Source organism: Tenrec ecaudatus, chromosome X, assembly GCF_050624435.1.
Source record: "Tenrec ecaudatus isolate mTenEca1 chromosome X, mTenEca1.hap1, whole genome shotgun sequence".
Lineage (NCBI taxonomy): Eukaryota > Metazoa > Chordata > Mammalia > Afrosoricida > Tenrecidae > Tenrec > Tenrec ecaudatus.
Window position 1 is genome coordinate 117,823,664 of NC_134548.1, and position 14,530 is coordinate 117,838,193.

The following is a 14,530-nucleotide window of genomic DNA, read 5'->3' on the forward strand; positions in this document are numbered from 1 at the left end:
CTGAAAGCAATGATGGATGTATAATCCCCTTCACGGAGGGCAAACATCAGAACTGTGGGTAAAGGGATACATCGATGGTGTAAATATGAATGTGTGTGTATGAATATATATATAATGTATTAAGGGCCCATGAGGGTGGTAGTGTGGGGGAGGGAGAGAATGAAGAGCTTATATCATGGGGCTCAAGTTGATAGAAAATATTTTGAAATTGATGATGACAGCATCTAGACAAATTCACTTGATGTAATTGATTTATGGATTATTATACTATCTCTAAGAGCCCCCAATAAAAAGAGCAATTTAAAACATTTAATTTAAAAAAATAAAAGAAAGATCTATATGAGATAATCTAGTCAATTTTTGAAAAAGCTTTCCCACAGAATATTGGCCTAGGAGATACTCGGGTGGTGGGGGAGGGGGGAAACCTATGATTTAGGGGCATAAAGAGAGCACTTTGTACTAAGGTATCTCAGTGCTGTCAGGTAAGGTTTGGGCTGCAAAGTACAAGGTTGACTGTTCAAATCCTCCAGTTTCATCTGTTGGAGAAAGATGAAACTATCTGCTTCCATAATGATTTCCAGCCTTGGAAACTTATACAGAGTCGTGGGTTCTGTACTTAATTGTCTTCTTGGAGACTTATGGCATATTTAAGTATATTGAAGGCGCTGAGAAGTCTTGTGATAAGGAGAACTGCTTATTTTTGTTTAGGCCATCGTGTCTTAAAATTCATCATGTCTTTTTTTTTTCTTTCTGATTTTAAAGAGCACCTTTTAATATCCACATACCACCCAGTGGGAAATAGTAATACCTTGTTCATCCCTCTGCTCTCTGGCGTATCTACCACAAAGTAATCTATCCTGTGCTGGACCCTAAAAATATCCTTCAGCTGCCACAGGAGTGTTGTCAAGCCTCTACCATGAGGAAGCTTCACAAAATGTGTCCCAAGGCATTCGTGTGAGATATTATCATCCATTCATTCCTACAGCCTCACCAGAAATAAAGTGATTTTTTGTTCTGATGCAAAATCATTTGCTGTATATTTATTGAATCCTTCTGATATTTTCAGAAAGAAAATGTTAAGGCATTAGCCTTGCAGGGAAGATAAATTGGAAGCCCCAGTCTACCATTGCTTAGAATGTATTTGTTTCTCAGATTCTGCTCTTATTAGGTGCCACGGAGTCAGTTTTTGCTCACCGTGACCTTAGCTATGACCAACTGAACCGCTGCCCGTTCCTGCACCATCCTCAGATCATTGTTGCGGAGGCGCTCACTTTTACAGCCCCTGTGTCAATCCATCTCCTTGACAGTTTTTTTCTTTTTCTCTGTCCAAACACTATATTCTTTCCCAGGGACTGGTCTCTGCTCATCACATGCCCAAAGTATATGAGACCAAGTCTCCTGGCTTCCACCCCCTTACAGTTCTCTGCTACAATGTGAGGCACACAGGCGTGGCAGAGAACAGAGCAGACACATGCACTCCTGCAAGGTACTTATTTAGGAACCAAGAGAGCAGCAGTAACATCTTGCGGGGACATGGATGTTCTTGCGTGAGGCTGTCTACCCAACTAGCATAAATAGCTTCGGCTTTTCCTGACCTCACACCTTGCAGAGAAGGGAGACAATATTTTTATCTCACTTTGAGGCCATTTACAGTAAAATATATGCACAGAACATGCTTAAATCTAAAGCGATGGACAGCTAAATAGAAAAGAGAGGGCTAATACTTACCTGGCAGGGGAGATACCATGATCATGAAGGTGGCTTTCCCAGGGGCAAGGCTCATCCATTGCACTCCGGATGTGCTGACCCCTGCGATTTCCCCAAATGAGGGAAACTCGACTGCAGAATTTGTGGTAGTGGGGAACTGCGTCCGCGCTCTCCCCTGTAAAAAGCAAAAAAAGAAAAGGGACCACTGATTGTACATACCAGGAACCATCTATAAGGTCACTAATGAACATACTATTAGCTCTGAGCTTCCTAGAAACCAAGTAAAAATGGGACCCAGATGGTTACAGATATGCTTAAGACCGTGACATATGAACTGCATGGTAAGGCTGGTGTGGAATCTGCATGATCCAGTGAGTTTCAGTGACATGCTCCCTTGCGCTTCCTAGCACACTGAATCTAATGAAGACAACCCGTGGCAAATGGGCAACTTCAGGAGAGATCTATTCATGTTTATGTTGGAGTGCTCAGACCTGCTTCATTTTCAACGGTCCCTGAGTTGGACTTGAACCGTCAGACTGGAGGTAAAGGTCATATCATTCACCAAAATTAAAAAAAAAACCTTTGGGGCCCCTTTCAACAGCATTCTCCATGAGAATTTGGAACTCTTTCCCCATTTATTTATTTCTTGCTCCATTTCCATCTGCTTCATTAACTCCATTAAAAAGAAAGAAAAACTAGTTATTGAATGAATGAGTAAAAAAGTATTTATAGGTTTGTTTTCTCTCAAGAGCATGTAGGGAGAGAGCTACAATCTTAAAAGCCTGGTTTGGATGGCTGAATCTGGCCCACAGGCAGATTAGGCCAAGCTTTGGGCCAAGTGAAATTTCCAATTCTCTACAAGAAAGGGCTAGCATATTGCTCATTAGAGCATTCTGACCTTGCCTGCGCAATCTTTTTGCTACCCTGAAATTTCCGGTTGGTTATAAATGAAACCTTTCTAACTGTTAATGCAGCTTGTGAGTTGAGAAAAAAAGCCTGTAATTAATCATGGGGGGGGGGGGTGTTTCACGAAGCCTGAGTTACAGGGGAGAAGCTGGACAAGGCACTAGGACCTAGAAGGCATCTATCCACCCTGGCAGGAATTTCTTGCTTGGAGCTCAGACAACAAAGGCATAGAGAGATTGGTTTTCTTTCTCTCAGCATCTCCACCCAAGCAGCAGAAAACCGGTGAGTAGGGCTTTGCAGTGATTTTCAGGCAGACCGAAACAGATGTCACCCGGGAAAAGCACAAGGCAAAGCTCGCTCTCCAGCTCTCTCTGTCTGTGTCTTTCCCATTTTTTGTTGTTGTTCTTCTTCATCCTTTCCTTTATTCCATCGGATTTGGTCCTAAGCCTGTACCTGGGATTTTCCTTTGGCAAAGTGAGTTTGACATTTCTTTGTTTTCAACGTGATGGTCGATTTAGAATATTACCATCCCTGATCCTGAAGCAAAGCAGAGCTGACCTGGGGAAATGCTTGCTACTTGTCTTGAGGAGGTGGGGTCTCTCTTACCACTGCAGGTTGTCCGACAGAGACAATGCTGAGCTCAGCACAGGTCAGGGTGACATTGGAAGAAAGGGAGGGACGGAGCCTAGCAAACGTCTTAGGCACCAGTCCTGCCTGGTCTTCTGTCCTCCTGCTCCCTAGCACATCTCTCCATGTGGCTGTGGGGAGCAGCTGAGCCCTGCTGGCTTTGTGAGTCCCCGCATGCCCATCTGTGAGATGCATGTCCACAGATTTGTGCCTAGGTTACCACTACGTTAGCTGGCACCAGGGGTTCTTGGGTTGTATTTGATTTCATGTCTGGATTTTTGAATTGTCTTTATTCAGCAGTAGAGGGGAAAGGGAAGCGTGACAGGTGCCCATCATTTGCTCAGCTCACACACCTGTGCAATCGACAAGTTTGGAATGAATTGCCTGCTAGACACCCAGAACAATGAAAGGTGTGCTTGCTCTTGGAGGCCCCATATGCTGTTCAGGGGCTCATTTGGGAATCTCTCAACAATTAAATGATTGTATTCAGGGGTGGGGCTGCAAGGCTGGGAAGGAGATGAGGCACCTAGAAAAAAAGGAAAAGGAAAAAAAGGGGGGGGTTTGATGCCTCAATGGTATCCAAGAGAAGAGGAGTTTATAACTTAATATCAAATAACTGAAAACCTAATCCTTCCTTGTTTTTATTTTCTTCTTCTTTTTTTCCCCAGCATATTTCTTATAAATGTCGAATAGCTGCACCAGCCTGATGGGGAAAGGGTTTGATGAAAAGCACAAAGACGCTGGCTATTCCCTGGAGGCTGTCCCTTTAAACACGAATCCTAGCTTATTCTTGGGGTGGGGGGAGCGGAGGGGAGGGGATGCACACATTAGAGTAAGAAAGGGGGTTTGGAATAAAATTAAAAACCCTCCCCTTCATAGTCATTGTACTGAGATGCGGAGACTGCTTCCCAAGCTGGATGCTAACCTTGGCTAGCTCCTTCTGTTCTCTTCAAGGGGAATTTTGTCGGGCTAGGAATTCATTTACAACTGTTCATCATGTGGGCCTGGGCGAGGAAACAGATGCCCATTGTAATGCATTTAGCCTGAAGTTACAATTTGATAGGAGCCACTGTCAGTAAGTCTTGGGGTTTAAAGCGATTCCAAAATCCCCCTCCCCGGTGCTTGGCATTGTGCCCAAAGTGCGCCCTTCTCTCTCTCTCACCCCAACCCCCAGCCCCACAGCCCCTCCTCCTTCTCTCTTAAGATCAATATTTCTGCAGGTCTGTGGTAAGCAGCAGATGGGTCACGGGCTTTTTCAACCAGTTCTCTTCAAAGGCAGCAGATCGCAGGTCTGGATCTGGCTAATACGTAAAACCCTCCCTCCTCCCCCCCCCCACCTTCTCTTCTCGCCCCCTTTTTTATTTGCCTCCCTTTCCCTCCCATGCCCCCCACCCCCACCCAATCCCTCTCTCTGATACGCAGGTCTTTGAAGTGCCACCAAAATATGGAACTTGATTTTGGACACTTTGACGAAAGAGACAAGGCATCCAGGAACATGCGAGGCTCAAGGATGAATGGGCTGCCTAGTCCCACGCACAGCGCCCACTGTAGCTTCTACCGAACCAGAACCTTGCAGGCGCTGAGCAACGAGAAGAAAGCCAAGAAGGTACGTTTCTACCGCAATGGGGACCGCTACTTCAAGGGGATTGTGTACGCTGTGTCCTCTGACCGTTTTCGCAGCTTCGACGCCTTGCTGGCTGACCTGACTCGATCTCTGTCTGACAACATCAACCTGCCTCAGGGAGTACGGTACATTTACACCATTGATGGATCCAGGAAGATCGGGAGCATGGACGAACTGGAGGAAGGTAGGTAATTCAAGGAGTGGGCGGTGGTCCTTGGGGGGAGGTGCCACTGTGGGTTATGGTTCTATTGCTTGGATCTCATGGAGAGAAATCAGGAGGTGTGTTAGTCCAAACATCGGGCTGATGCCCAGCCCTCTGATTCTACAGAGCTACTGGCCACCACCCTTGCTGGCCTTCAGTCTCTTGTGGCCGGGGTGGAGGTGTCGGGGTGGTGGTGATACATTGTGCTTCTCTGCCAGGGCATACAAAGAAAACTCAGGACGGTGGCATTTATGCTAGAGGTTGTTCCTAATTAGCTCTGAGTAACAGGATTGGAGTAGACTATGTAATCACTGGGGCGGGGGGGGGGGGGGGGTGTGACAAAGAAGGAAAGTCGCTTGGGTTGATAGAGAGAAGATTTTACACTCACGTTTCCTTTGAACTGCTGAGAGACTCTTTGATGAAGTGCACCTCACTGGGAATATGCACCGTAAAAGCAGGACTGCCTGGACATATTCACAGCGGATTGTCCGCTTAGGTAAGTGGCCACTGCCCAGCTGTTGCTTCTAAAAGGCTCACTTCAGGGTGTGTCCTAAGGCTGAGGTCACTGAATGGAATACCAAAGAAAGCTGTAGGTTATAGCTGGTGTTTAAATAAAGATCATTCCTATCAAATTAGGACTCTCTGCACCTAAGACCATTTAAATCCTCTCCAGATTTTTGGTATTTCAACTGACAAGATTTGAGTTTGCTGAGAAAATTGCTGCAAAGCCAAACAACCTGGATAGCCACCAGAAAAAAAAAAAAACAACAGGCAAAATCCAGACTCCTGCCAGAAACTGCTCGGCTCTCAAGGCTCTTTGTGGTCATTTAGAGACAGGACCTTGGGCCGCATCCTTCATAGGTGACTCTCCAGTCAATCAATACTGAGGGTCCTTTTCTGCCTGCACATTTAAATTGGAAAGGTATAACATATATGATCTGCGTTAACTAATGCAATGCATGAAAAGACAGCCTGCGAGAGCAATAAAAAGGAAAGTGTCCCCTCCCCTCCCCCAATCCTCTTTCCCACCCACCCCACTTGCTTCCTTCTCTGCGCAAAGGAAGGTGAGCTTAGAGCAGGCAGATCCCCATGGAAAGCAAATTGGGTGCCAGCAACATGAAGGAGAAACCGCACATGCAGTGACTTGGTGTGGGAGTGCCCAGCCTCCGCCTCACGGCTTCTAGGTTTGGTGTGTTTCTAGACAAAGGAGCATGCAGACTTTCCCTGGTAAAAGACTACCATTCTCTCAAGTAGCTGCAGTTCTCGATGCCAGGTTAAGTGATGGGGACCAGTTAGGATCTAAGGGGCCTTGTCCATATGTGACTGCTGGTTCTGGGTCTCAGGGTTCAGTTTTAAGTTTTCTCTATATAACTGACCTTGAACAGCAACACCAAGGAGACTTGGGATATTTGATTATGTGTTCAATGGCCAGGAAGAGGTTAATCCTAGGGCTTTCCTGACAACTGAAGAACTGGCTGCCCTTCGCACCAATCGTTAAAATAAGAGTTGGGCCAAACGTCAGGGGCTTAGGGAGAAATTGAGGGAGCTGTCCAACAAAGTAATCAATTGGGTGTGTGTGTATCTTTTGTCACTGTGAAATCCATACCTCAGTTGAATTTGAGGCATTCTCTATAGTAACTTTCACAAACAAAGCAGTGTGAGTCACCAAATAGGTCCTCATTAACATTAGCTGTGATCACCTAAACACCACAGTGGATGCTGGGGAAGAAGGCAGGAGCAAGTGGCATTGTATTAGGAACAGGACTTAGAATATTCTGGAGTCTAATATAAAAGAGGTGTTATGCACAGCTCCTTCCTCCTCACAATCCGTTTTTGTCTTTTCATCCTAATCAAGGATAAGCCCTTGATACTGCTTTGTCTCTCTGGATGTGTGTGCATTGTGTGTGTTGGAGGGTAAACACTGATAAACACTCTCAATTCACTAGTGCTAACAAATGTAATTTTGGAGAGAAAAAAAAAATCGCCAGATTTTCCCTTGAGTTGTTTTGAGCCCTGCCGAACCAGATGCCTCTCATCTACCACTCCAGGGAGCAGGGGTGCTTCCTGGTGAATCCCATGCTATGTAGAGTGTTATTGGGGCTCAGTTGAATTTAATTGTCAATCATCTACAAAGAAGCTACAGTGGCTTTTCCAAAGACCATATAGCCAAAACCAGGGAAGGACCCAGGGATGAGATGGGAAGATAAAATGGGTGTTTTTCTCTTCCATTTTGTGCTTTAGAAACACTTATTATCTCTGTATCTAGAAATCATGCATCTAGTTATGGGGAACAGAAATATCATCACTTCCTTTGGAAGAAGCTTCATGAAAGATCAAGAATTCATGCATGTTGCTTCTCATGAGGCTTCCAATTGAACAAAGCTTGGGGACATCTCAATGAGAAGGCACAACTATTGTGTTCTAATTGTAGAAGGAGAAGATTATGATGGGGAAGGAAAGTCTTTGGAATCACACAAACTTTGATTCAGAGCAAAGGTCCGCCACCTGCTAATTTGTGTGACTTTGGGGGAAGAAATCATTTAGAATTTGTCTGTGCCTCATTTTTTTCATCTGTACAATGAGAATAACCGTTTGGAGAATTAAATATAACAGCAGCTATGAAGTCTCTCCCTCTCACTGCCATCAAGGCAAATGGTAGCAACCCTATAAGACAGAGTAGAACTGCCCCTGTGGGTTTCAGAGACTACAATTATTTATGGGACTAGAAAGCCCCAGCTTTCTCCCTGGCTATGAACTAGTAGTATTTTATTTAATACTTAGCTGGGAATCTCCGATAAAGGTTAGCTATTATTGTTTGTATTGTCATTGTGTAACATCACTGTGATTGATAATATCTTTATTTTAAACAGCATTATGATGGTTGTTATTAAGGCATTTTTGCATTCCATAAAATTCATCCATTTGAAGTGCACAGTTAAAATGATTTTCAGAAAAGAGACTAAGTGGTACAACCATCACCATAATAGAATTTTAGACTATTTTCATACACACCTCTCAAGAAAACCGTAAACCAACTCTCATCCATAAACCCAACTGTCACTCGCTGTTTTCCCTAACCTTCTCAGTCTTAGCTAATCCCACATCAATAGCACTGTAGATTTGCCTTTTCCAGACAGTTCATGTAAATGGAATCGTAATCTGTGTTCCTTTGTAACAGTCTTCTTTTACATAGCATAATGTTTTGAGGTTTATCCCTGTTGCACCATATATCAACCTGTCATTCATTTTCATTTCTGTTTATTACCATAACAATCATGACAGCGATGATGTTCTCGAGAGGTTGAGATAACCAGTGGTTTCAAAATATAATGGTCTTTCTGAATCTTGCAGAGTCAGAAAAAAACCAAAACAGATTTCTGGGTTCCACCCTAGACCTGCAGAAGCAGAATACCCAGGTATAGGGCCAAGAAATCTGTTTCTTCAAAACCCCTTGGGTATTTCCTAGGAATACTTAGGCTTTGGAAGTGTTGGCTTAGGTGATCATGATGGTCTCCTTTAGCTAACTGCAATGGTGAGAATACCTAAGTATTTATAAATTCTTATTTGTTTGATTGGAGCATAGCACATGTTTTAATTCTAAATAACTACATTAAGAAAGATAGATTCTATAATCGAATGAATTTAAAAAAAAAAAAGTAATTGGTTTGTAATCCCGCTGGCCTTTTGGCACCCCATTGTCTAAAGGCTCCAATCTAGTCTCTGCTGCTGCAGACAGAGAGTAGCAAGGGAAGAATTTTGGACCAAAGTCAGATGGCTGATGTTAGCTTTCCCACATCTCCTTAGGACTACCTAGATCTTAGTGAGACCAAGTAAGATGTAGGTCAATGAATGAAATCCTTCTGGTAGCTTTTCCTTTTTGAGCGCATATTCTTCCATTTTAGAATCCTTCTGCTTCCTCAAAGAGCCTCTACTCCTTTCCCCCGCCCCCACTTCCTTATGTTGAATAGTTAGATCAACCTTTCTCCCTCAAAAAAAAAGGTAACAAAACAAATTCAATTCCCCAAGTCCATTCTGAATCAGAACAACCCTGCAGGATAGGGTAGCGCTGCCCCTATGGGTTTCTGAGACTGTACATCTAAAGTGGAATACAAAGTCCCGTCTGTCATCCCATGAGAGGCTTGTGGTTTTGCACCCAACTCGTCACTCGCTACACCACCAGATTAACTTTTGAGGCATTGTCAATGTTCATTGTATATTATGTTTATTGTTTATGGCGTCCGTCTGTCTGATGCCACTTTGAGGTAAGTTTAAACATTATGAAGCAGATCATGAGACAGAATATTTACAATTGGGATGACTTTGGAAAATCTGAGCTGGATGGAGACACTAGCTATGATGCAGTTCCTTCTCTGTAGCTCATGTACTCCAAGAAAATAAAACCACCTTCTTGCCAATATGGCCTCTACCCACTGAAGCAAGCTCATTACCAAAGAGGAAAATTTTAAGATACCTGGGAGGGATGCATTGCTTATAGGTGTCTTGATAAAACAGAGTGACCTATAATATTTGTCTTCTGGAGTCAGGAAGCCCCAGGCAGAAGTGGCTTTACACAGAGGAGATGTTTAATGCTTTTGGAAATGGGGTCCTCCTGAAAGTGAAGGGAGGTAGTCATGAGATCATTTTGAACTCACAGCTCCCTCCCTTCCTGCCTGTGCAGCTGGCTTTCCATGACTTCATTTCCCTTTTTCTTCACCCCTAGATAGCCAATTTCACAAAATTGTCACCTTCCTCAGCTCTGAAACCAGCTTTTCCTCTAGGCTTGCATAGAGTAGGAAATGACCCGCTGGCAGCTGTGGCCAGATGGGAACCCAGCTGCGTAAAGGTGCAACGCACATCACCCAACTTCAAGTGCCAGACAGCTACACAGGCAAGACACGCTGAGCTCTGGCAGCAGAAGTCTGCCAAGCCCTAACAAGGAAGCCTTGATCTGGAGAAGCAGCTTGTTAGATGTCTTTCTAGTAGTAGAAGTCGCAAGTCTTGAGTGATGAGCATTATTTCTTTCCCCTGTCATCACCACACTAGCTTTGTCACACTGTTTCCTAAAGCATGATCGTATAATGCTAAAGCCAATTGGGGATGGAAAGAAGAAAAATTTTCCTTAGACATGTATAGGGATGAAAGAGATAGAGTTACTTACTCTGATACCTTCTTTGATTTACAGATAGAAATGCTCAAACTCGGAGACTTTATCAGTTTCCGGAGGTCACTTTCCTGGGTGGGATTTGCTTTGAGGTCTGTCTGACTGTGTTGCTGCTCTTCCTCATCGACATTTTGCCCATAGGGGACTTTAGCAGTGGCAGCAGTAGCTTTGTTGGGTGTTAGCTATCTCCCTATTATCAAGTCTATTTCAACTCAGAGTTGACCCTATAGGACAGAGTAGAACTGCCCCTCTGGGTTTCCAAGACTGTAATTCTTTATGAGAATAGAAACCTCATCTTCCTTCAGAGAAGTGGCTGGTGGTTTCCAGCTGCTGACCTTGCAGTTACTAACCACGACATAACCAATGCATAACCACTGCACCACCAGGGCTCCTCAGTGTTAGCTGTAGAAATCTAGAGTTGGCATTAGCAGCAACTGGAGGTCTCTTCCTTCCAACAAATCGGACCTTGTGTTTTTGCGGTATGAGACCCGGGCAGTGATTGTGTTATATTAAAATCACAGCTCACTTTCTCGATGCCCGTCCTTGCTTCATTCCCTCCAACTCCTGCTACTCCTTTCCTTTCTTTTTTCTTAATCCTCCCTTCCTCCTTGCTCTTTCTGCCCTTTCCATCTCATTCCCATCCCTCTTTTGTTCAAATTACAGTTTTAAAAATCATGACAGCTAGCATCTAGTGCTTACACTTCATGTGCATCATCTGACTGGTGCTTCCAAACAACCCTTTGAGGTGGGTATTGTTGCACTTGTTGTTGTTAGGTGCTGTCGAGTCCGTTCTGACTCATAGCGAGCCTATGCACACAGAGGGAAGCACGGCCCGGCTCGGCCCCATCCTCACACATGCTCCTGGGTGAGCCCGTTGCTGTAGCCACTGTTGAGGGCTTTCCTTTCCTTCCCTGCTCTTCTACATTACAAGCATGATGCCCTTCTAGAAGGACTCATGCCTCGCCATCACATGTCCAAAGTACGTGAGCTGAAGTCTTGGTATCCTTGCCTTCGGGAAGAATTCTGACTGTCGCTCCTCCGTGACATAGCTGTTTATTCATGGTTGTTACTGTCCCCATTCTGCAGACACGCGAAAGGCAAGGGAGGTTAGGGAGGCTGTCCTAGAACACACCACTAGGAGATGGTGGAGCCAGGACCAGGGTCCCATTCTGACTGACATCATATCAGCTGTTTTTTTTCCACTGCCCCATACTGGAGCCAAAAGGAGAGAGTAGAGTGACTAAAATGTCTCGCTGGAAGGTGCTTAACATAGACTTGCCTGAGGGATGGACCCTCTGCAAAGTTCTTGGGTGTCAAATGATACTATTGCTATTCGCCATCGTGTTCATTTTCATCTGGGGTGGTTAATCATACTTATATTTCAGAGGCTTAAGAGGTTTAAGAGATGGGAGTGAGAAAAATAAAAGGCCAGAGTCCTAATAGGGCTACACAGCTGACTCTCCAGAAGAAGACTGTGGAGGAGTGAAATCATAAATATATAACCTCACACGTTTCCACACCACCAGTTGTCAGGCTAGGTTTCAAAGTACATGACAAGTTATGGAAAACATCTGACTCAACGGCAGTGACCTCTTGCAAGGTGCCTGTGAATCTGGTGAAGTGCTAAGGCATTTCAAAGGGGGGAGGGACACTGGCTGTGAAATTACAGAAGAACAGAGAGCACCCCTTCATTCTTTTAATTCACAAATTAAAAACCCAGTCCAGAGAAACATGAATTTCTGTGGCATGGGCTGTGATCCACATGGTCAGCAGTTGGAAACCACCAGCAGCTCTGCAGGAGAGAGACAGGGCTTTCTAGGCCGGTAAACAGGAACAGGCTCGCAAACCCACCCAGCGGGCTGCTGTTACTCAGCACAGATTCCGGATTCCTTGGCAGTGAGTTTGTTTGCGGCTGAAGCCTAACCCACCCTGCTGATCAGAGGCGGCAGAGAGAACCCTTAAGCATCCCTTCCTTGGAGGTGCATGTGTGCACCAGCGGGGGCAGGATGCCTGTGCTCACCCACAACACCATTCCTGGCCCCTCCACTCTCAGGCCAGGCAGAACACCCGAGGCTTCTGGGCCATCAAACAGCTTTGGAAACCTTTGGGCACATGCTTTGGAAGCCACTTCCCTCCCCTTCCACACTCATCAGTGTCCTCAAAGGGGCCCTAGAGATTCTGATGGAATCTTCTCTTAGTATTAAGGGAGGAATTCATTAATTAACATGCCTTAAAGGATTTGGTGCTACAGCCAAACGATCAATATTTGCAAAGGAAGTGAATTCTCAGGCCAGGGTTTCTGAAGATCTGCATGGTTCGCCCGCTGAGACCAAGGGAATGGGAAGAGCGACGGGGCTGTAATTGGGTTTCATGCTTTCCTTGCATTGCCTGCTGCTCTTTTATTTACTCATGTTGGGTTATTACTGATTGACTGAAATCTGATCAAATCACACCAGCTTGGTGCAGCTCGGCCAGTGGATGAACTTCTGTATACCTGGAGGCGAATGTGTCTTACTCAACAAATTCGACCATTGCCAACAGCATTCCCCCCCAGGCTGAGCCTCTCTGTCTTCATATTTTCTCAAGCCTCGGGTCCCCCGTGTCCAGTCCCCATCTCTTGCCTCTGGCTCCTGCCTTTTCCCCGCTGTTTTAGTCATTTCCACTAGTCCAAGGTAAATGTGGACATCCCTCCAATCCCGAAATCAGGCTGTCTGTCTGATGTCATCGCACAGACTCACCTCATTACTTGTGGAAGCCAAGGGTTAGCACTGTTGAACGTCACCCCAGAGACCCGGATTTAGTGTGCAGCATTTGCGAGGCTCGGAAGGTCAAAGATGGGTGATGGGAACAGACGAGTGCATTTTGCAAGTTTCAGGTCAGTTGTAAATTTCAGCAGTTGATTCTCCACAGCAGTTAGCCTCACAGATAAAAGGCAGTGTGCGTGCGTGTGTGTGTGTGTGTGTGTGTGTCTACAGCTGCGCCCATGCACATGCCTGTGAATGGATGCGCATACAGATTCAGGTTGCGAATTAGGTTTGCTACTTGTGTATGGGGTTTAATAATATAGGACACAATGTATATATACAATCACATCACACATACGCACACACACACACACACACACACACACCTTTTCACATTTCAATATTCTATTGCTTAAGGTTGGCAGTTCAAAACTGCCAGCAGTTCTGAAGAAGAAAGATGGGGCTCTCTACTCCCATAAAGACTTTCAATCTCAGAAACCCACAGGGCAGTTCCACTCTGTCTGAGAGAGTCACTATGAGTCCTCATTGACTCAATGGCAGTTTGTTAGGCTTTTGGTTTTTCATTGCTTGACTCACATACCCTGTGTAAACTACAAATAATTGGGCTTCTGGTAAAGTGTGAACTATACATTCAATAGGAAAGGTGACTCGGGTCATTTGAGCTTGGGATATAATATATTAACATGGAATGTTCTCCTTCGTTGATTATATTACAAAGGGATGAGGTGATGGGACACAGGACTGAGACTCATTAAAGTAACACTCTGATAATGGCCCTAGAAGCTAACAAACCTCTAAAATGATTTTCAAACAAATCTTTGCCATACTACAATTTACCATACAGATTTCAATTCCAATAAAACCTGTAAAGTTTATGGAATCCACTTATTAGGTTTTTTTTGGTGTGTTCATTATTCTTAAAACCTTTAGTTAGCCCAACAGGCTTCTTCAAAGAGGTAAGCCATTATATTGAAGAATTTGTTGTTGTTGTTGATATTGATCACATGCTCCTGAATTTGAATGAGTCAAACTGCTAAAGAGCCCCATTAGGAATTATGCCTCAATGTGGTAATTATCCTCAGTCCCCCAAAAGTCCTACCCTCTGTCAAAGTGTCGAATAATCCACTGGTATCTGCTGTTTAACTAATCATCTGACCACTTATTTCCTCCCTTAGGGGAAAGCTATGTGTGCTCCTCAGACAACTTCTTTAAAAAGGTGGAGTACACCAAGAATGTCAATCCTAACTGGTCTGTCAACGTGAAGACATCAGCCAACATGAAAGCCCCCCAGTCCCTGGCCAGCAGCAATAGTGGCCAGGCCAGGGAGAACAAGGACTTTGTGCGTCCCAAGCTGGTGACCATCATCCGCAGCGGGGTGAAACCAAGGAAGGCGGTGCGAGTGCTTCTGAACAAGAAGACAGCCCATTCCTTCGAGCAAGTCCTCACGGACATCACAGAAGCCATCAAACTGGAGACCGGGGTTGTCAAGAAACTCTACACTCTGGATGGAAAACAGGTACAGATACCTTTGAAAACGC

At 44.8% G+C, this 14,530-nt stretch overlaps 1 protein-coding gene and 1 non-coding gene across 2 annotated transcripts in view; both read left to right on the forward strand.

Moving 5' to 3' along the window:
• The first annotated feature begins 1,720 nt into the window (after positions 1–1,720).
• Positions 1,721–1,885, forward strand: LOC142435483 (U1 spliceosomal RNA). Its single transcript, XR_012781530.1, has one exon. It is a non-coding gene; the product is annotated as a U1 spliceosomal RNA (small nuclear RNA).
• A 2,217-nt stretch (positions 1,886–4,102) lies between these two features.
• The window catches only part of DCX (doublecortin), a 141,259-nt gene continuing 130,831 nt past the window's right edge, over positions 4,103–14,530 (forward strand). The window contains exons 1-3 of the mRNA XM_075538440.1: positions 4,103–4,315; positions 4,663–5,048; positions 14,168–14,508. Coding sequence (XP_075394555.1) covers positions 4,158–4,315; positions 4,663–5,048; positions 14,168–14,508 — 885 coding nt within the window. The 5' untranslated portion in view covers positions 4,103–4,157. The remainder of the gene's footprint in view (positions 4,316–4,662; positions 5,049–14,167; positions 14,509–14,530) is intronic.